Consider the following 20,826-nt stretch of genomic DNA (forward strand, 5'->3'; position numbering starts at 1 on the left):
CATTTTCATTGTGATTTTTAACATAACCTTCACCATAGAAATCTTGCTCTTTTGTGGAACTCTTGATTTACATGGTTTTATTGAGATCAGTGTTATGACTACTTTTCTGAAGAATTTCACAAGGCCAGTCATAAATATCCCAGCATAAAAGAATACTAATATTTCTATGGGTTGAGGGTAAAGGTCTGGATGAGACAATATACTTTGTGTTGATAAAAACAGTTTGGGTATTTTGGAAAGTCAAAACAAACAGCCTTCTGTGTATTTTTGTATTTTATGCATCAGGAAAGGGGGCAGTGATAATGTCTGCTGAGGGGGTGGAACCAGGTCACCCCCACTTCTGCCTCTGCTACAGATAGATATGAACGTCTGTGTAGGGCTAATGTAATAAATAAATGAGCTCAAACATATTTATCAGAGACACAGAGGCATCTGTTAGGTTCATCTGTCAGCTATTTTACTAAGTATTTAGGGGATGCAAAATGAGCTGGAAAAGATTCAGTTATGATTTTCAGTCCAATCTGGGATTAATCTAGAAATACAGTAACATCCCCCTTGCTGTTTCCTCAGAGCTTGTTTTATGCACCTGAGAACAAGATATTTGAAATGTTATATAGTTAGGATGCAACAAATGAAAATGGACTAAGAGAAGACAGAGTCAGAACTAAGTATTCTATTACATTTTCTTTCATGTCTGATTTATACCCATTTTTTCAAATTTTCAATTTCATTGTTACTTTATCTAATAAAAATCCAAAAATTTGACAGATAGTAACATAAAATGACAACCGGACAAACAGCAGAAGTATTTACGTACCTAAAAGAGGATGCAAAGGAGCTTCTGTTGGAGCTGTAAAATAAAAAAAAAAAAAAAACCAATATGTAATAGTTCTGCTGATAAGTAACACAATAAATGTCATATCAAGGTTTATTCATTCATTTCTATCCTGCTTTTATCACAATAAGCAGACATTGAGTGATCATTCTTAAATTATCTTTAGAACATTTATGTTCCACTTTTTCCTGTAAGACTGAACCCAACAGTGCTTACATGGTCCTCTTATTGTCTGTTTACCCTCCACCCCCACCAACCATCTGAAGTAGGCTAGAAACAGAGTGCAAAAAGGAAAGCAACTGCTGGAGCTAAGGATATTCTTTGGATCCTACCTGAGGTATGTTTCTGGTTAGAAAGCAATTCTAATTTCAGTGACTATAACAATTTAACTTTTAAAAATGAAATAAAAAATGAATGTAGTGTCCTTTTCTTTGTGTATCTGAATATGACTTTGTTGTTGTTGTTAGTCGCGAAGTCGTGTCCGACCCATCGCGACCCCATGGACAACATTCCTCCAGGCCTTCCTGTCCTCCACCATCCCCCGGAGTCCACCTAAGCTCACGCCAACTGCTTCAGTGACTCCATCTAGCCACCTCATCCTCTGCCGTCCCCTCCTTCTTTTGCCATCTATTGTTCCCAACATTAGGCTCTTCTCCAGGGAGTCCTTCCTTCTCATTAGGTCGCCAAAGTATTTGAGTTTCATCTTCAGTATCTGGCCTTCTAAAGAGCAGTCTGGGTTGATCTCCTCTAGCACTGACCGGTTTGATCGCCTTGTGGTCCAAGGGACTCGCAGGACTCTTTTCCAGCACCACAATTCAAAGGCCTCAATCCTTTGGCGCTCAGCCTTCCTTATGGTCCAGCTTTCACAGCCATACATTGCAACTGGGAAAACCATAGCCTTGGCTATGCACACTTTTGTCGGCAGGGTGATGTCTCTGCTTTTTAGTATGCTGTCTAGATTTGCCATAGTTTTCCTGCCCAGGAGCAAGCGTCTTTTAATTTCTTGGCTGCAGTCCCCATCTGCAGTGATCTTGGAGCCCAGGAAAATGAAATCTGTCACTACCTCCATTTCTTCCCCAACTATTTTCCAGGAAGTGAGAGGACCGGATGCCATGATCTTAGTTTTCTTAATGTTGAGTTTCAAGCCAACTTTTACACTCTCCTCCTTCACCCGCATCAAGAGGCTCTTTGGTCCCTCTTCACTTTCTGCCATTAGAGTGGTATCATCTGCATATCTGAGGTTGTTATTTCTCCCAGCAATCTTAATTCCAACTGGTGATTCATCCAGCCCCGCCTTTCTCATGATGTGCTCTGCATATAAGTTAAATAGGCAGGGCGACAGTATACAGCCTTGCTGAACTCCTTTCTCAATTTTGAACCAATCAGTGATTCCGTGTCCAGTTCTCACTGTTGCTTCTTGACGTGCACATAGGTTTCTCAAGAGACAAATAAGATGGTCTGGTATTCCCATCTCTTTAAGAACTTGCCACAATATGTTGTGATCCACACAATCAAAGGCTTTAGCATAGTCAATGAAGCAGAAGTAGATGTTTTTCTGGAACTCCCTAGCTTTCTCCATGATCCAGTGTATGTTGGCAATTTGATCTCTAGTTCCTCTCTCTCTTCGAAATCCTGCCTGTACTTCTGGTAGTTTGCGGTCCACATACTGCTGCAGCCTAGCTTGTAGGATTTTGAGCATAACTTTGCTAGTGTGAAATGAGTGCAATGGTGCGGTAGTTTGAACATTCTTTGGCATTGCCCTTCTTTGGGATCGGAATGTAAACTGACCTTTTCCAATCCTGTGGCCACTGTTGAGTTTTCCAAGTTTGCTGGCATATTGAGTGTAGCACTTTTACTGCATCGTCTTTTAAGATTTTGAATAGCTCAGCTGGAATACTGTCACCTCCACTAGCTTTGTTCCTAAGGCCCATTTGACTTCACATTCCAGAATGTCCGGCTTGAGATCAGTGACCACCCCATCGTGGTTATCAGGGATGTTAAGCTCGTTGTTGTAAATACTAACTTTATTGTATATACTGTCATGCAGCTAAGGTAAAATATCTCAACTTACTGCTGTTTTGTCTATTTGGTTCAAAGTCACTCAGTGAACTTCCATGATCAAATGGGGGATACAACACAGATTTCCCAAGCCCTAGAACACTCTAAACATTTCACTATGCTGGTTCACTTTTTTGCTTGCATTTCATAGTAAAATTTGGCTACAGTAAAATGTTGACATTAAAGATGAAAATATTGATGGAAATAAGACAAGCTTAAAATATATACATAAAGATGCAGTAGCTTCTCAAAAGCAGGAGTTGTATTGTCTAACCTCATTTGATCTGGCAGCTGCAATCACAACTGGTCACAGCGGTAACATCTCAAATGCAGCAGAAAATGATCTGGAGAGCTACCACTGTGATACAACCAGTAAGGCCAGTCCCCAGTGTGTGATCCCTGGAGTCTTATAGAATTGGAACGAATATGCCATATCTTTGTAATGGTCTAGGCACAGTTTTGGGGGGTATATTTGCTTCTGTTTCTCTCTCTCTTTTTTGGTATTTGCATAATGTTTCATTTATAAATTTGCATGAGTGAGCATTTCAGGAATATTTTATTTGAGGAAAACATTTTACATACATTGGGTAATATCCAACAGGGTCTCTGTGCAAGTGCCAATTCTTGCATAGTAGATATCTAATGCTTCTTAAAGGGAGCTCTGAAATGAGTAAAACTGTTTGTTTCTGCATCAGGACTGTTCAGCTCCTTATGTGCGCTCCACTGATCTGTCCAGTTCCAGAAACATGTTTCTGCTTATGTCTGTCTGCTCCTGGAAGCATTAAATTTCTGTTGTACAAGTGATGGGTCTCACTTACAGAGTGCAGTTGGCTCCGGAGAAGGGGTACAGTGCCCTGTGATAAATTGTCCAATGTTTCCCAGCTTTTAATACATCCTCCCTCAATATTTGTAAGCAGGGGCCTTTATGTTGAAAGATTCTTATGCTAACAGTGGTAGCGGAAATGAGGCGGGCAACCTTTACTCCCTATTTCTACATTGGTTTAACTACTTAATTTCTTTCAGGGAAAAACTGTTTAGCTGCTATATTTCTCCAAAGGAAATGGAGGAGAAATGTGACTAAAACATGAGGTAAGCATGTTAAGATTTATACATATTCACATAAATGCAACTCACTTCTAGAAGTTCCAGACCTTGCTGCAGAGATATTTTCTAGATGAACAGGAATATGCATTTCCTGTTACATATGAAGTTGCAATACCAGTCCTTGTTTGTTTGAACTAGAATAATATCATTTATTGGTTATGTGTTATGTTATTTGTTATGTATTTATTTGTTATGTATTGGAAAATGCCCAGACTCACAGTATGGTCTGAAGGCACATAATGCATCCACTATGTTGAAGCTAAGTGGATCTGGGACTGGTCTGAGTTTGGAGGGACGACAACCTGGGAACTGCATGTAGCCACCTTGAGTTCCACAAATGGCGAACAGTGGGATATAAATAAATAAATACCACAATATCACTGGTTCACACATGCAAAGTCACTGCTTGATGGCTGCAATATCAATTGATGATTTATTGCTGTATTACTTGTATCTTCATTACATTTGGTCAGTTTGTTTCTTTTATATCTTGCCATTCCTCTAGCATGAACTTCCTCTTCTCCAAGTTATTCTCGTAATAACCATGTAATGTTGGTTAAGCTGAAAATCAGTGACTGGCCCAAAGTCACCCAGTAAACATCATGGCCAAATGGAGACTAGAACCTGGGTCTCTTAGGTCCCTGTCCAACACTAACACTAGTCATACTTTCTGCCCTATCTTATCTCCAAGGATCTCTATCCCTATCTGGTGAGTTACCTGGGAAAATGTGATAGAATCCACCTGACCTTCCAGGTTTCATGGCTGAGAGGGAATGCTAAATTGGGGTTTCAAGAGGGGATAACAGCACAAAAAGTATTTTCAATGTTTTTTGGTAGAGTCAGTTCATACTCTCAGACTGAAGACTTTTATTTGGACCACTCATTGAAAAACATGTAAGTTTAGGCAAGGCGGCCCTCCACCTGACAGCAGTCTGCACAGAAATATACTGATTACCCTGGATCACTTTTTGTTTTGTTTGCAATATCTTTTTAGACATTTTTATTAGTATTCATAAGAAGTTGTAACACATTTGCAGTGGAAAAATAACTCATCCATGATTTAAGAGTCATATTTTGGTTTTGAAATAAATTATCTGTAAAGTTCAGCTAGCATGAAATGCTTAATGAAAGGGAGTTCTTAACTTTTTTCCATAAAAATTGAATGGCAAAAGCACTTCATCCTCCAAATTTCTAGAGTGCCTGAGAAAGCTTAGGGATTCTTTGCTGCAAGTACCTTTCAGCTAATTTTAAATTCTAATCCTTCATCTGAGAAAATGTAGAACTATGGAGGTACCATTAAATGAATGAGGAACTTGCTTTCATATCCTCTGGAATAATTTCTTTATTACAATTTATATTTTATTGCAAGAGGTTGCAGGTTTGACCTTCATATGTTATAATTAAGGTCCCCAAATGTCATACACATAAAGCATCACATAAAACTGCATGTAGCACCTCAAATTATTTTCACATTGACAATTTTATACAAAAAAGAGTTTACATACATAACTTAGTCAAAGTTACAGACTTTTAAATCCCATGGAGTTCAATGTTTAAGAACCAGGTAGGTAATCAACTCTTGCTCAGAAATAAAAGGATCTTATTAAATAAATTGGAACACCTTTCACTTTCGCTAGATTATACCTTGTTTTTATTTTAGATATACAAACTTGGCCTATGTAGTGGGGTGTATGGGCTGAGGGCTGTAGCTCTGTCGGTTCCCTACACAGAGTGATTGTAACTTAAAGGTAAGTAAGCCTTCTGGTTTATCTTCCTGATATTCAGGCACAATTGTAATTTCAGGCCACGTGACCTTATTAGAGTGAAAACTGACTAAAAAGGGGATCCCAATAAATTTCTTTAGCCGGTTGCAACCAGCAGAGATCTGTCAATATCTTCTATGGAGATGACATTTTTAGGGCCAGGGGAAAAACTATTTATTGCCCCAGGCATTTTAGTTTTTTTTTATTTCTGTTCTAAATCTAAATCTTTGCACTGGTGCTAGGTTTTATTTTTACTTTATACTTAGCTTTACACTGGTAATTTTCATGTTATATCATGTTGCATTTTGTAGCTTTAATTGTTGTCAGCTACCCAAAAAGCTTCAGCTACTGGGTGGTATAGAAATACAACTCATAAAAGATTAACTGAGTAAATAAAACAGGCAACTGCAGCTGTCACCTCCTTCAACACCTTTAGCAACTTTCTGAAGTTTTAGATTTTGCCTCTTCTTCCTGCAGTAGCCAACTGAGATGGATACAGAATTGCTGCAGCATCCCTGACCTTCGCCTGCATGTGTTCCCTTTCCTGAAATCCAGGTTACATCTTCAGCTCTTAAGCCTGAAAGATGAATCAGGCAGTTTGGAGGATCTCAGGTGCAAAAAGTAGTATGTTGCTTTATGGTAACTCTCATATGAATTCAAAAATAATAGCCTATTGTTACATCATCCTCCAGGTGCAAAGAATGCCATCCTATGCCATCCTAAGCATGTGCGCTTTGGAATTTAGTTCTTCTGAAATCAATAGCCCTTGCTTCAAATAAACATATACAGATAGCTTAAAATAAGATTGAAAAATGATGTGAATGACATGTGGAATTCAGAAACAATGTACTTTTTAAAATTTTGGCTGAGTTGCAAAATTGTACTCACAGGGCTGGCAGCTTACTCCTGCGCTGCGGTGAGACAACAATCAGGGCAGCCACTCTAGTGGTGCGAATTCATAATTCAGGTTCCAAATGGGTTTTTTATGCCCTATCACAAAGGAGTCAACAAGTGCCTTAGAATGGTTGCCTGCAGGGACACTCTCTTCCTTTCCTATGAAAAGAAATACTCCCCATGCACATGGAAAATTTCCCATATCCCACAGTGCATGCAGAACATTTTCTTTCAAAAGTAAGAATGAGAAGCCCCTACATATGGATGGGACTCTGGAACACACCACATGTGCATCTTTATGATTTGGGTCAGTGATTACCTTTCTTCATAATCACTTTCTTTTTTCAGTTTCAGAAAGGCAAGAAGCCCACCAAGGGTGTCATATTTTGTTTGCTCAGTTGTCAAAGTACATCTAAACAACATTAATAATGTCCAATAAAGAGGAGCTGATGTAACTTTTCTCAGCTATTCTTACCTATTTTAAACTTTCCATGGATATGCTTTCTTACTGAAATATTACAAAACCACCACACTATTATAAGTAGTATGTGCGTTAAAACCGTGGGTGCATTTGAAGAAGTTCTTTGGAACACTGATGTGAATTAGTATGGGTTTGATTTAGACAGGATTTTGACACCTGCCTGAAATCCTGTTTGTAAATAAAGAATTATTGCGACATTGTGTGACCCATTTTATTGCTCTTCTGTTACTCTGGAAAAGCAAATATACCAGTCTCTTATGCCTTAAAAAAGTAGAAGGTTTTCATTCAAATGAATACCAATGTGAAAAGAGCAGGAACTTGATACAGTAGAAGTATCTGCAAGCTGGGTTTGTGATGAGTGCAAAGACTGCATGGTGAATTGCAGCTATCTAGACACAAGGATGGTATCAAGGGTCATGGTTCCTGTTGGTACCAATGACATTGAGAAATGTCATTGTGAAATACTAGAAACCAAATTTATACTGCTAGGTAGAAGGGTGAAATCCAGAAGCGCTCAGGTTCCACAGGCAACGCCTGCCAAACAGGCTCAACTGAGGAGTCTCTATGCATGGATGAGACAATGGCATAGAGGAGAAGGTTTCAGTTTTGTTACACTCTGGGGAACACTTAGGGACAAACCTGGTTTGTTCAGGAGGGACAGGGCTCCACTTGAATGAGAAAGGAGCCAGACTGCTGGTGCACAATATAAAAAAGTTGTCTGAGGGAAGGCAATTCTGGATTTAATCCTAGGTAGAGTTGCCCAGGACATAGTCAGGATGTAAATGTTGTTGAACCATTAGATAACAGTGACTATGCTGGTATCGGCTTTAATATTCAGTTAGATGGAAGACTGCCAAACAGGTCAGACACAGTTGCATTTGACTTCAAAAGAGTTTGGACAGGCAGAGGTCTTGCACCCAATTTGCTTGAGCAATCTTGTGGCTGCCATGTGTACGGAATGTTGGAATAGATGAACCCTTGGCCTGATCCAGCATGGCTTTTCATATGTTCTTATGATTAATAGAAAAAACTAAAGCCCATGCAATGATAGCTAACTGACCAAGCAATATAATTATATTTATTTTATTTAGAGGATTTATAGAGTACTGTATATCTGATAAAATATCTGAGCACTAAAAAATAAAAAGTAAGATGCTGCTGATGCCTTAAAACCTAGAATATCAGATTGTACCAATAAAACAGTGTCTAGTTAGTCTCAAGGAAGGCTTGTTTGTTGGGGGGGTTGGGGGGATCCTTGGAGAAAGGAATAGATCTTCAAGACTTTACAGTGTTTTAAATATTTGCAAAGTTGTTGCATTATGCTTTAGTTGTTCAGCTTCATATAGTGGAAAAAGTATAAATTGAACTTGTTGATTAAAAAACACTGTGGTTCAATTTAGTATTTTTGAGAATGAACCTCTCATAAATTTGAATAACATGGAGACCTGGGAAACATGTTGGTTTATTTATTTATTGACTTTTAGATTATCAAGTGCAGTTCTCTGATGAATTAAAAATGTCAAATGCAGAGAAGTTATGATAATAACAGCACATAATAAAACCAAGATAAAACAGTACAGCACACAGAGCAGCACTAATACCAGCAGCTAAGTAAAGCAGCACAAAGCCCTGTTAAACGTTTAAATTCCTAGGAGATGTAAAATGTCCTTATCTGGCACCAATAAGGCCAAAATACAGGTGCCTGCTGAGTGTTTCACAGAAGGACATTCCACAAATGGAACTTCACCACTGAAAATCACTTGTCTCTTGTATCCACTAGTCTTTTGATGAAGGCTCCCAGAGGAAGGTTTGGTATTAGTATTTGAGTAAGGAAGGCATAGGAGGAAACATTTCTTCCTGGGTTTCCTGGTCCAAAACTGTTTAGGGATTTAGGTGTTAAAAGCAACTCTTGGAATTAGCCCCAAGAAGGCTAGCGGCAAGTGCAGATGTAGGAAAACTGGTAAGATTGCGTTGGCCATTCCCAGATAACAGAGTATGGATCCTCATCCAGTTCCTTACCTTGTACAAGCAGTGGTTCCAAATAACAATTGTCATAACAGTATTAGATGGAACAGAAAGAACATCTGTGTGCCATCCGTATATCTACGATACCACAGCAAACATCCCCAAATGATCTCTCCCAATTTCATGGATAGATTAAAAATTATGAGGGATAAAGTAGAACCCTGTAGCACCTTACAGCCACAGGGCAGAGCAATAACTACCAACACTACTTTTGTAATCAGTTATCCAAGTAGAAGTAGAACCACTGCGACATAGTGCATTCACACTCCATCTATAATTACAAATTGATAACAATAGTTTAGTTAAAAATAAAGCTTACCTCCCTGTTCACACAACTGTTGGGCTAAGGCATCCTTGAAGATAACTTGCCCCCTGTGAGTAGCTGTTGCCCTGGGAATATAAAGAGGCAATGCATTAAAAAGATACAAAATGAAAGCACAACATAATCCAGTTAAAGGGAATCTTTAAACACTATGCAATGAGAATTTAAGTCGACATACACCTCTGCAGAAATAGTTATCTGAATATACCATTAGCAAGTTAAAATGTATTTTTCTAAAAAAATAAAGGAGTATTACACTTCAAAACTTGGCAAACATGTTTAACTTGACAAATGACCATATTAATATAAGACAAGCAGTAAAACTAGACTGGAGTTGGTGTATTTAATTTTAAAAGAGACAATTGATTTAGTACAAGTAAAAAAAACCTTGGCGGAATCAGAGAACCACTAGGAAACACCTGCCATTGAATATAAGGTCTTCGGAAAGGGCAGAGAAGGGCTAGAGGTAGAGTTGCTCCAGTAGGTCAAAGAGCTCTCAGAATCAAATTGGAAATCTCAGAAGGGATTCCTGCATAGAAACACTTTGGACAGCATTATTAAAGCTAAAATGCAACTTAGTACTGGAGACATAATTTTGTCCCTCAATTAACAGATTCAGGGTGATCTTGAGATGGAGAATGAGATCAGGGAGGAATCCAAAGGAGGAAGTGTTATAATAATAAGTAATCTCAATTAATTTCATATAGACTGGGTAGATGTGTGCTTAACAAACATAGGTCTCAACAAAGAGGTAAAATCTCTAGATACCTGAAATGACTTTGCCCTATACCAGATGGTCTGGGGAAGAGAGACTATTCTGGACTTAATTCTAAGTGATGTCCAAGGCTTAGCACCAGTTATCTATGCTGTTGAAGTGATTGGAAACCATGACCACAGTGCTATCGGTTTGCCAAGGAAGTTCAACATTTGGTTTCAAAAGAGGAAAATGAAGAGGATGCCTAAGAAGGAAGCTGAAAAGGAAAGTCAAAGAGTTCAAATAAAACATAACAGAAGCTCATCTCATACCTCAAATCGTAACAGATACTACAGAGGATGCTACCATGATTAATAGGCAGAGTCAAGGACAGTATTAGAGGCAAGAAAACTTCCTTCAGAAAGTGGATGCCTTGCCCAAATGAGAACAAAAAGAAAACAGTAACTTTTGCATGCACACACAAAATGCAAGCATACAATATCATATACTTGTTGCTCATCCTACTCCTACTTGTTACTCATCCTACTATCATCATCAGAGCATTTTACTTGTTTAAATTTTATTCTAACACAAGCAGGAAAACAACTACCGAGTGACAAGAGAGAGTTAAAGGAGTACTAGGATAGGATTTTTAAAAAATGTGCAGACTACTTGCCTGCAAGGCATAAAGAAGGGAGGGGAGGCCTTGCCTCAAACATGCTCAGAGCCTCTACTATTGGGATAAGTAGGAAAACTGCTTCACCATTGCTGAGTATTAAGGCGAGCAACAGTTCAGTTTGCACAGCCTATGCCTGGATGGGTCTTAACTGAGGCCTTTCCAAGCCCACAAATCCCAATAAGCATGTAGATGTGCACTCAGCCTTCCTCCCCAACCAGAGGATACAACCAAAGCAAAGCAGTTTTTTAAATCTTCATTAAATCAATTAATAAATAAAAAGAAACACATTTCATAACATACACATCATTTCCCTGTACTAACTGAGAGGGTCTCTCAGGACACTATGTATGCTGTGGGACCTGGCTGGAGAAGGGAGTATTGGGGTAAGGACCTCTGAAATGGTCATCAGTTAGTCAAGCCTAGTACAACAGCACACAGTCTGAGAAATTGGAAATATTAGTTGGAGAAAAGTGAATATTGGTTTTCAAAATTAGCTGAAAAGAAATCTTCCAAGATAATATGAATAGAAATGAGCACAACTAGTCTTTCATTTCTTTGCAATGCAGTAGATGCAAATTACACCTTTGGATGCCACAATACTGCCATAATCAAAAGCTTAATCATTAATGGCCCAATTCTCTTTTGATTTGCATAAGTAACTCCCAGTGAAAGAAAATGGAGTTACACATTCTTTAGCAGAGAAAAATAGCTTCATTCAGAGTCAGTAGGCACAGTGAAAACATGCACAATTATCTGGTTATATAACATTCTAGATACAACCATATGGGAAACAGAAGTTTGACTGTATTTAGGGCACATTCCTATAGCTGTGCCTAGATGGCCATAAGAGGCTCTGGAAACTTACGGAGTTTGAGCTTGGGGCTGAGACTCTGAAGTTGCAGCACTATCCTCTGTCCTTGTCACCAGCAGGGAAGGAACCATGCCAGCTGCAACTCCAATAGTCCCAAGAGTCCCAGCCAGTGAAGTTCTTTCCTTACAAAACTGACACTGGAGGCAAGATTTTGTGGTTGTTCTGGGCAGGAAGAAAGGGCAGGAGACAGGCTCTGCCAGCTCTCTAAGGGTTTTGCAAAAGAAGAGAAATGCAGAGTCGACCTTTGCCCCCGTATTCCCTTTGCCTGTTCCAGGATGCCCCAAATAGTCTTGAGTTCAAAGAGTTATGGGAGTTCAGCCACACTGAACTGTACTGTTAAGATATCCAATATCCAGTAGCCTTGAAAAGGTATAGTGATGGGCACCAAAGGAAACAAAACAGTCTCCTTTTAATGAGTCCTAGTCAGAAGTGATTGACATAATTGAGGAAAAAACCCTGAAACTTAACACAAGGACACTAGTACATCCAGAAACTTCAGCTAAAAATATTTCTGTTGAATTCTGAATATCCATCCTAATAAGGATCTGGCTTTTGTAATTACCCAATGTAATTTGCAACTTGAGATACTATTATATATCAGTGTGTGTGTGTGTGTGTGTATGAATGTGTGTGTGTGTGAGAGAGAGAGCGAGAGAGAGAGAGAGTTATATACCACAATGCAGTTTTCCACCATAAATCAACAGGAATATTATGACCAACTATTCAGTTTATCCATGCTGGCAGAAATACTGCATAGAAGGGTACTTTAACTAACGTCATAAACACAGATATTTCATGTCCTTTCATGTCATTACTAGGAAGATGAGCAGCAGCATGTGGTCATTAAAAAGAAACCTTAGCCAACTATAGTGATCACTAGAATTCAACAGACTTTTAAAAAATGTAAATACATATATTCTAAAAATAGTCCTTCATCATAAATATCTGTTGTTGCAATTCTAACATTCTGTCTTTCCCTTTAAGATGAAGCAAGACACAACATCCTACTATAGTATTTGTTCTTTAGTGCACAATATTTCACTTCAGCTAATATTAACAATGATTAAGGATACTATTCTATTTAAGCAAAAGACCTCTCAGTAGACAAGTACAAGATTGTACTGTAAATCCCTTTAAGAAGAAATGGGACCTTACAGTGAAATCTCATGTAACATTTCAAGAAGAGGGATGAAATAGAAGAACCCTCACTGAGTTCAGTCTGTAAAGTTTACAGAAGGCAAATGTTAATTGACTGGCTCCACATAATGACTCTCAGAGACCGTTCTGAGACTTTAGTAGTTGGATAGTATATAAAAGCTTTAAATAAATAGATAAAATAAACTTCCTCACTCCCTCCCTCGTGCAGTTTTGTACTTCTGAGGAGGTACCAGGGAGGTACAGCATATGTTAAAATTGTCCCATCTGTATTTTGTACATTGTCACACACATCTTTCATTCCATTGCCTGTTCATTGATGGATGCAGATTTTTGAAACCACAATTTCATTCTACTTGAGCTTATTTGCACTATTAATTCTAATTAGCACTAATAAACATTAATGCTAGTGCATTCCAGTGCTAATCCACCCCTCAGAAGCCACATGACTCCAAAAAAAACAAACAAACAAAACCCTGCAAAATCCAAGCTCATCACTGGAATCCATTGTGGATTTCTCTCATCCCTAGGTGGCACCAGACTGATAGTTTAGTATGTATTTGATTTATGGGTATGCACATCTGTTTCAGTTGCAAAGCTGGGCTCATTCTAGTGGGAATGAAGTGCAAACTCCCCTTTGATATTACATTTGCCTTCACATTTTTCTTAGTTTTGATTCCCTTATACCTCTGGTTTCATTTTTTTGCTGTACTGGGGCTCAAGTCCTAAGCTGACATTATGATTTTACATCCATAAATCTCCAGCAGCATGTACTGAGTATAGCTCACAGTTGGCTTTCTATTGCCCACCATTTTTAGTTTATTCTTAACTGAGAAGATGTATTATTAGACTGTGTTTAGAAGCATCCTCCCATGGTGGTAAATGAGTACATACGTTGGGTGGATTGGAAGAACATATGCTTGTCAACTTTCAGCAGTAATGAGAGGACCAGCAATTGTGAATTCTAGTCAAAGGACAATATGCCAGGAAATTCCAAAGCCAGCTGTTAACAAAAGTGTGACATAAAGAGGTATGTCTTTCATATTTACTTTACATTAATTGAATCAAATAACAACCTCAAGTGCTTCAGTGAAAAGAAAATTATTGGGCTGAAGTGAGGCAGATGTCTTTTTAATCTTCATTTAGTTCTTCATGATTTTAGAACTTCTACAGACAAAATCTCAAATGTATGACTAAGAACTATTTATTCCTACAGTGGAAAGGAAGTTGTTAATATTTTATACAAACTAACCAATCTCTTGCTGCTCATACTAGACATAAATTCTTTAAATAAAATTCCCAGAGAAAAAGAAACTATACTAGATGTTGTCTATCTAGAATTATTTGAAACACTTCTATTTACAACTAACTTTTCTTTCTGAATAAATGAAAATGAATTTCCGTTCCATTCCCTTACACTAAGAAAAGAGATTAAGAAATAAGGTAAGATAAGGTAAGGTAAGATCTAAGATCTGCATTTGGAGACAAGTCAGGATTCTCATGTCTTTGCTCTCCTACTTAAGGGTAATTAAGTATAGGATCTCCTACACTAAGTGCCCGTTGATGCTGCAAAGGGACCTCTAATCCCTTTGCCAGAGCACTGGGAGCTGGCCCTGTGCCAAAGAAGTATGTTGGTTACTGAACAGAAGGCAATGCATAATCAGGCCAAGGTTTCATTTACAGCCTGAGACTGCTTGAGTAGTGTCAGCTAATCTTTTGTCACTTCCCTCTGCTCCATAGGAGACAATGTGTAGAAGCTGAAAACCATTTGCTGCAGCATAGAGAGTACTTTGCATGATCTTTGGCCAGTGTCTAAAAGGTTTTGTTGCAATGACTATGAGTCAGTGTAGCCCCAAGGCTAGGTGCCCAAGATCAAGTGAATAGGCAGGTGGCCCAAAATCACCTGTCTCCTTTATTTTGCTCAGCTACACTGAATGCAACATTAAAGGTAACTGTCTAAATTCACTTAGAAATTAATTAATTTAATTCACTTCAACAGAAGCATTGACAATACTTGGCACATACAAAGCATTAAGAAAGAACAGCCAATAATTGCTTCAAGCAGTCTTGTGAACTCACAATGTTTGATTTATGTGAACTCAACCAGTGAGCAAATGGCACAAAATTTTGCCTAAAATGACCACCATGAATATGGGTTCCCAAGACAAGCATGTCAGAGGGATATACAAATGTTGGTTCAGCTTTAAAGAACAAAGAAGCATACAAACAACCCAACCAAACCATCTGGAGTGGGATCTAAAGCTTAATACCATAACTAAGGATATGTGCTAGTCAGAGTAGTAATGGATTTTCCCATTTATATAAAATTATCCATGACTCTACACAGCTGAGAACATGGAAAGTTGCCCAGATGTGTGTGGGAGGTAAAACAGCAGCAATGCTTATAATTTTATTAATGCTGCAACCCTATACATATTTACCTGGAAGTAAATTCCAATGAACTTAGTGGGAGTTACTTCTGAGTCGGCATGCACAGGATTGTGCTGTGAGCTACATTTTTTTTTTTTCTGGATGGCAAGCATTATGTATTCTGTGATATTTCATTTATACTAGAATGAAAAGACAGAGCTCTGATATAGCTGGCCAAACATTTGGCTGATGGCTGGCAGAGGGTGAGGAAGAAAAAGTTTTTTGGCTTGGTAATATCGATCTTCCTCTACTAATAGTCCCCACATGCCTTTTGGATTAAGAATAATAATATGAAGAGGTTAACCTGCTTGCTAGTGAGGCAACACAGGTGGATAAATATTATACAAGTGTGTTTTTGAGGGATTATGAAATATCTGAATGATTCTCCTATAACTCTTCATAAATTTACTATGAACAGCCAACTGTATTAACTAGCATCTGAAGCAACAGAAAGAAAATCAGAATGGCATTACTCATGTGGGAATTTGGCGAGGATACTGGGCTTATAATATCCTTTACTCATTGTTTGGCCCAGAGATGAAAAGGTTTTGTGGATGAAATTAAAGCAATTTTTAGGGCTGACAGCTTCAAGAGAGTATGGAAATCACAGGAATCATGGCACTGTTTTAAAAACAATGTTTATGTGCAAATGTTACTTCCTTGTTCCTTTTGGATTTAGGAGTTAATGGAGGCACACTGGAGTTCAACCCACATAGAAATTTCAGAGGAATGCATCAGCCAGGGTTCAGCAAGGTTACAAGCCAGAAAAGCAAAAGGGCACAAGCAACTGAACAGGGCAGGTTCAGGCAGACAGAGAATGTTGCAAGTGAAGTTTAGTCCAGCTCACTTATAAAAGAAATTACTGATGAAACTGTGGTCCTTTTGCAAGGGCTGTACTTATTAAATCAGTGTAACCAGATGGGTCTCAATTTAGCCCTATTCCAGGTGCAAAAGAAGCAAAAGGAGGAGAGCTATATAAATGCACAATGTATTGTCATTCCTTTGGAATGCCTTTGCTACATCCTTTCCACCCCTGTGTGACTTAGCTGTGCTAACCTGAATTGCAATACCAAGATTCACAATAGTGTAAAGAGGCACAAGGGTCTGGCCCCTTACGTTCAATCCTTCCTGGTTTTATCCTTGAATGATAGACTCTATGTGATCAAGCTGTTATATTTAAACGGAGGTGGTATACTGCTCACAAATCAAACTTTAGAAATGTAAGCTAATCAATCAGCAAAAGTTAAGAAAACCTGAAAGTTTATGTTGAGCAAAACCTTAAAGCAACCTAAAATAAGTGGCACAATTTATCATTCATGTAGTGTACATATAGAAAGTATTTATTCTGAAAAGTTACAACAACCAGTGCTGCACACATCTTAAATTGCCTAAGATTGCAATCTTATGCCCACTTACTTGGGAGTAAGGCTCACTGAACTAAATAGGATTTGTTTCTAATATAAGTAGGACTGCACTGCAACATATGTCTTTTCATTTAGTTTTGGGGGATGGTAGGGTTTCTGAGAAGTGAGCAATGTGCAATCTTATTCCCATTTCATTAATATACAGGTAGATTTGATAGAGTCTTCATGTTTTCCACTCGGCATGCAATTTATGATAAACTCACCAGAATATTAGCTTTTAAACAGTACTTGGTTATCTCTGATTATACACAATGGAAATTCCTCCTCCAGCAGCCATTTTCTCTATGGTATCAAGAAAGGGTTACTGTAGTGGCAACTGCCAAGGCAGTCAATTCATATAAATAATAGAACAAGGCTCTATTGTTTCTCTACTGTCATAGGACCAAAAATTAGGTTCTTTCCAGCAGAAGAATCATGTACATTCAAGAAACTACTTTATTTGGATTACCTATAGAACACTGAGTGCCATAACTAGTAACAATATGAATTCTTGATCTCATATGTTGATCATTTGCAGCCTGACTTCTTCTGATGTTTTTGTTGAATGGCTTTAATAAAACAAACAGAGACTCTATGAAACTGCCAGTGCAATGTGATAAATATTTACTCAGAAATAAGTCCCACTGTTTTCAATAAAACTTACTCCCTTGTTAGTGGGTTTAGAATCGTGTGCCTCAGTGACTTAGTATTCTATCTTTATTCCCAAGGATCTTAAATTCAGCAGACACTGGGCAGAGGAATAGGGAGAAGAGATGCCTATCTCCTAGGCATTGTTAAATAAGACATTTGGTCAATATAGACTCAAGTATATTATTGTATTTCTGATAGCAATAAACCGGATTGCCAGTTTGGGATTTTGTCTACTGAATAGCTTGTTTGCTTAGTGAAAAAGAATGTGAGTTCTTGCAAGAGAGCAACATTCGGCTGACATTTTTTGTGTCTTCTCATGAATGTGCTGCCTAAAAGATTCTAGTTCACTTATGATGGTGAGCTACAGGAGACATAACTAACAAGGGTAAATTGAGCGTGAAAGTTTCCTGCTAAAATCCTCTACTGACACGGACAAAAAGTGGCCCACCTGCTATTCATGAGACTGCGAAATGCCAAATGCTTCTCTAGTTCTAATTAATATGAAGCACTGCAATACCATTCTATCGACTGGTGATTAAGAACCATGATGTTATATACAACTTTTTCAAGAAGTAAAAGCTTTTGTTACTGTCCAGTCCAGAGTGGCCCACTCAGCCAAACCTTAGTGATTCCACCCATCTTATCCAGGTTTAAGAGACAGAAACCTCCCTTTTGCAATCAGCTGCAGCTCTCTGCCACTTGACACTAACATTGCAATGCAGATGACGTGGGTGAGGTCATCGGTAGGCCAAGCACCAGTCTATTCAACAGTAAAATGTCTGGGTGCCTGAATAAGGGGAAACTCCTAGAATCTATTTGAGCGCTGCGGAGGATCCATTATTGGACAATCAAGACAAAAACAAGAGATTCCTCCTCAGTGTCCAGCCTGACAACGGGGAAGGAACTAGAGAAGATATTTGGTGTTATGTGCTGTGATGTCAAGTCATGACTAACAGCCATTCTATAAATAAATACCATCCAAAATGCCCTGTCCTTGCTAGCTCAGCTCAGCTCAGCTTCCCTCAGCTTTTGTAACTCAAGGCTACGGCTTCCTTTATGGACTTGTATTTTGTCTTCCCTTTCTTCTGCCTTTGCCTTTCTCTAACTCTGTTGTATCCTTCAGTGAGTCTTGCCTTCTCATGATGTGCCTGAAGTACAACATTTTGTCATACTGGAAAAGGGAGTTGAGGGTTTTTCTCTTCCAGGACCAGGAGATATTGCCCAACATTTCTTCAGTACAGGTGAAACAAAGGGGTGAAGACCTCACACTGGTATCAGGAGAACTTTGCCATGGTCATAGTGGGTTTTCAAGGAACTGGGGAGGCAGCTTGCACAGAGCTATGCTAGTTAGACGGTTTATGTAGTCACCATCCTCTTACCAGTGGTAGCCATTCAGGTAATTCTGGAAAGTCAACAGGTAGGTCATGGAGGCAACAGGTTTTCTTCATAGTTTGAGTCCCAGAAACTAATATTCACTTGTGCAGTACTAGATGTATATTTTGTTTATATGTTTTTAAATATCAACTTTTGTTAACTGCCCAGAGAGCCTTTGGCTATTGAGCAGTATAAAAATGAAATAATACATAAAGTCAAATCTTGATTCAGACAGTTGGTATTATGCCTTCTTTTTGTACTTTTGTTTTGTTGTGTCCCACTGAAGCATATAGACCAGTGTATCTCTTTAATCTAGGTACACTTTGCTAATCTACAAAATACCTCCTTTTGTAAAACTGGAAGAATGATAGCCTGTACTTTACTATACTTCATGGCAAATTTCATGCATTACTTAAGTAATAAAGGGACTTCTCAGAGGTCCAGTCCCACTGTGCTTTGGTATCATCTGTAAAGAAGAACCTAGTGGTTCAGCTGAATGCTGAGGTTATTTTCCATGCTAGTGGTGGTCCTTGGGACAGGCTCAGTGACATAGGAAGGAATCATTTTTCTACCTATGTTGAAGGAGTCTAACAGGGACCACAGGGAAGCAATTTTAGTGGTGCCCCAGTAACATGTGGATGTGGCCTATGGTTTGGGTTATAGAGACATTCAAGAAGCAAATAGAGTGGGATGGTATAGCTGACACCCTGCTCCAGCAGCGAGTTGCATTCATGGCCTTCTTGACCCCTTCTGACTTGGGTATTCTATGATTCTATAATATGCAAATTCATGTCAAAGAAATGATGCTACTTAAAACATAAATAAATAGATAAGGGGCTACATTGAGAGGGGCTGATTTGGAGTGGAGAAGTAGGAGGGAGAACTGATACTTAACTGTTTTCCCACTTCATTGTTTCATCACTTTGAATTACACAAACACTACTCCCCTCTCAAAGTTCTAAATGCATTGTGTTTTAGAACCCTATTGGGGGGGGGGGGCTGATGGAAATGGAGACAGGGCAGGTAGGAAAAGCATCACACACATACCTGCTCCAAACTGACCATTCCTAAAGCAGAGGGGGTTTTGGTACAAAAAAGGAAAATGTTATATATTTGCATTTAGTATGTAGTTTCCTTGTAAGTGACAGGATAATGTACTGTGGGTCGAAAAGAGGTGCCTTTGATTCTTTTTTCTGTACTTTTTTACTGGATAAATATACACGTAAACAGAAATGAGGGATTATGCTTGGAATATTCTCTAAAATGAGCATGGTCTGTTAAATGAGCATGGTCACGTTCCCTCTTTGTTTATAACCCAGTATATTTCACCATTTTATATTTGAAGCTGCAGGCCTGGCATAAATAAATATTTAAAAGTGGATTTGTAGTAACACTAAGAGAAAAAAAATATTCCCTAAGTTGATTTTTAAAACTAAACAACCTAAGTGTTGAAATTGGAAGGTGGGGAGTAGGAAGCAAGCTGGTTTTGTTGCGTATTAGTCCAGACGAGTTATACACATGAAATGTAGTAAAATTATGATAAATGCACCTGAAAATAAATTTGATGGCATCAGAATGAAGCACAAGATAATTAAAGATGATAGACATATTCAGTTTGTTACAATACTTACACAAAGAAGTAATGTGGAAAAAATCTATTCCAAATTCCTTTTGCTGAAAACGGGGAAAATGGAAGCCATGGTTGTTAACACCTGCCAGTTGGCTGCAGGATACATCTCATTTCCAGCCTCCGTTCAAGATTCTTCCTACAAGATGACCTGCCATATGAAAATAACCCTTCTCCTTCTGCTTTCATAGATGTTCAGCAAAAGCACAGGGAGCAGCAATTCAGGATGAGAGTCATGGGCAGTTATTGTTTAAACCAGTGTAAGCCTCAAAAAAAAAAAAGATTTTAGTTCATTTAATGCCTGAAATTATCAAGATTGCTCTTCATTTTCCATGGGTAGATTTTGGATCCCATTAGCACAACAGAAACACATCAAATTACAGAGAAAAATGTGGCTTTCAAACAACAGGAAGCATTCTCCCGCAGATGCAGATGGCATAGACTGCTGATTTTCATTACA

General features: G+C 38.5%; 1 protein-coding gene across 1 annotated transcript in view; it reads right to left on the reverse strand.

Annotated features, from left to right (window-relative positions):
• The window catches only part of RELN (reelin), a 284,110-nt gene that overhangs the window by 199,583 nt on the left and 63,701 nt on the right, over positions 1–20,826 (reverse strand). Inside the window, 2 exon segments of the mRNA XM_044423494.1 lie at positions 818–850; positions 9,480–9,550. Of these exon segments, the coding sequence (XP_044279429.1) occupies positions 818–850; positions 9,480–9,550 (104 nt within the window).

This window comes from Varanus komodoensis, unplaced genomic scaffold (assembly GCF_004798865.1).
Source record: "Varanus komodoensis strain SLA01 unplaced genomic scaffold, ASM479886v1 scaffold13_3, whole genome shotgun sequence".
Lineage (NCBI taxonomy): Eukaryota > Metazoa > Chordata > Lepidosauria > Squamata > Varanidae > Varanus > Varanus komodoensis.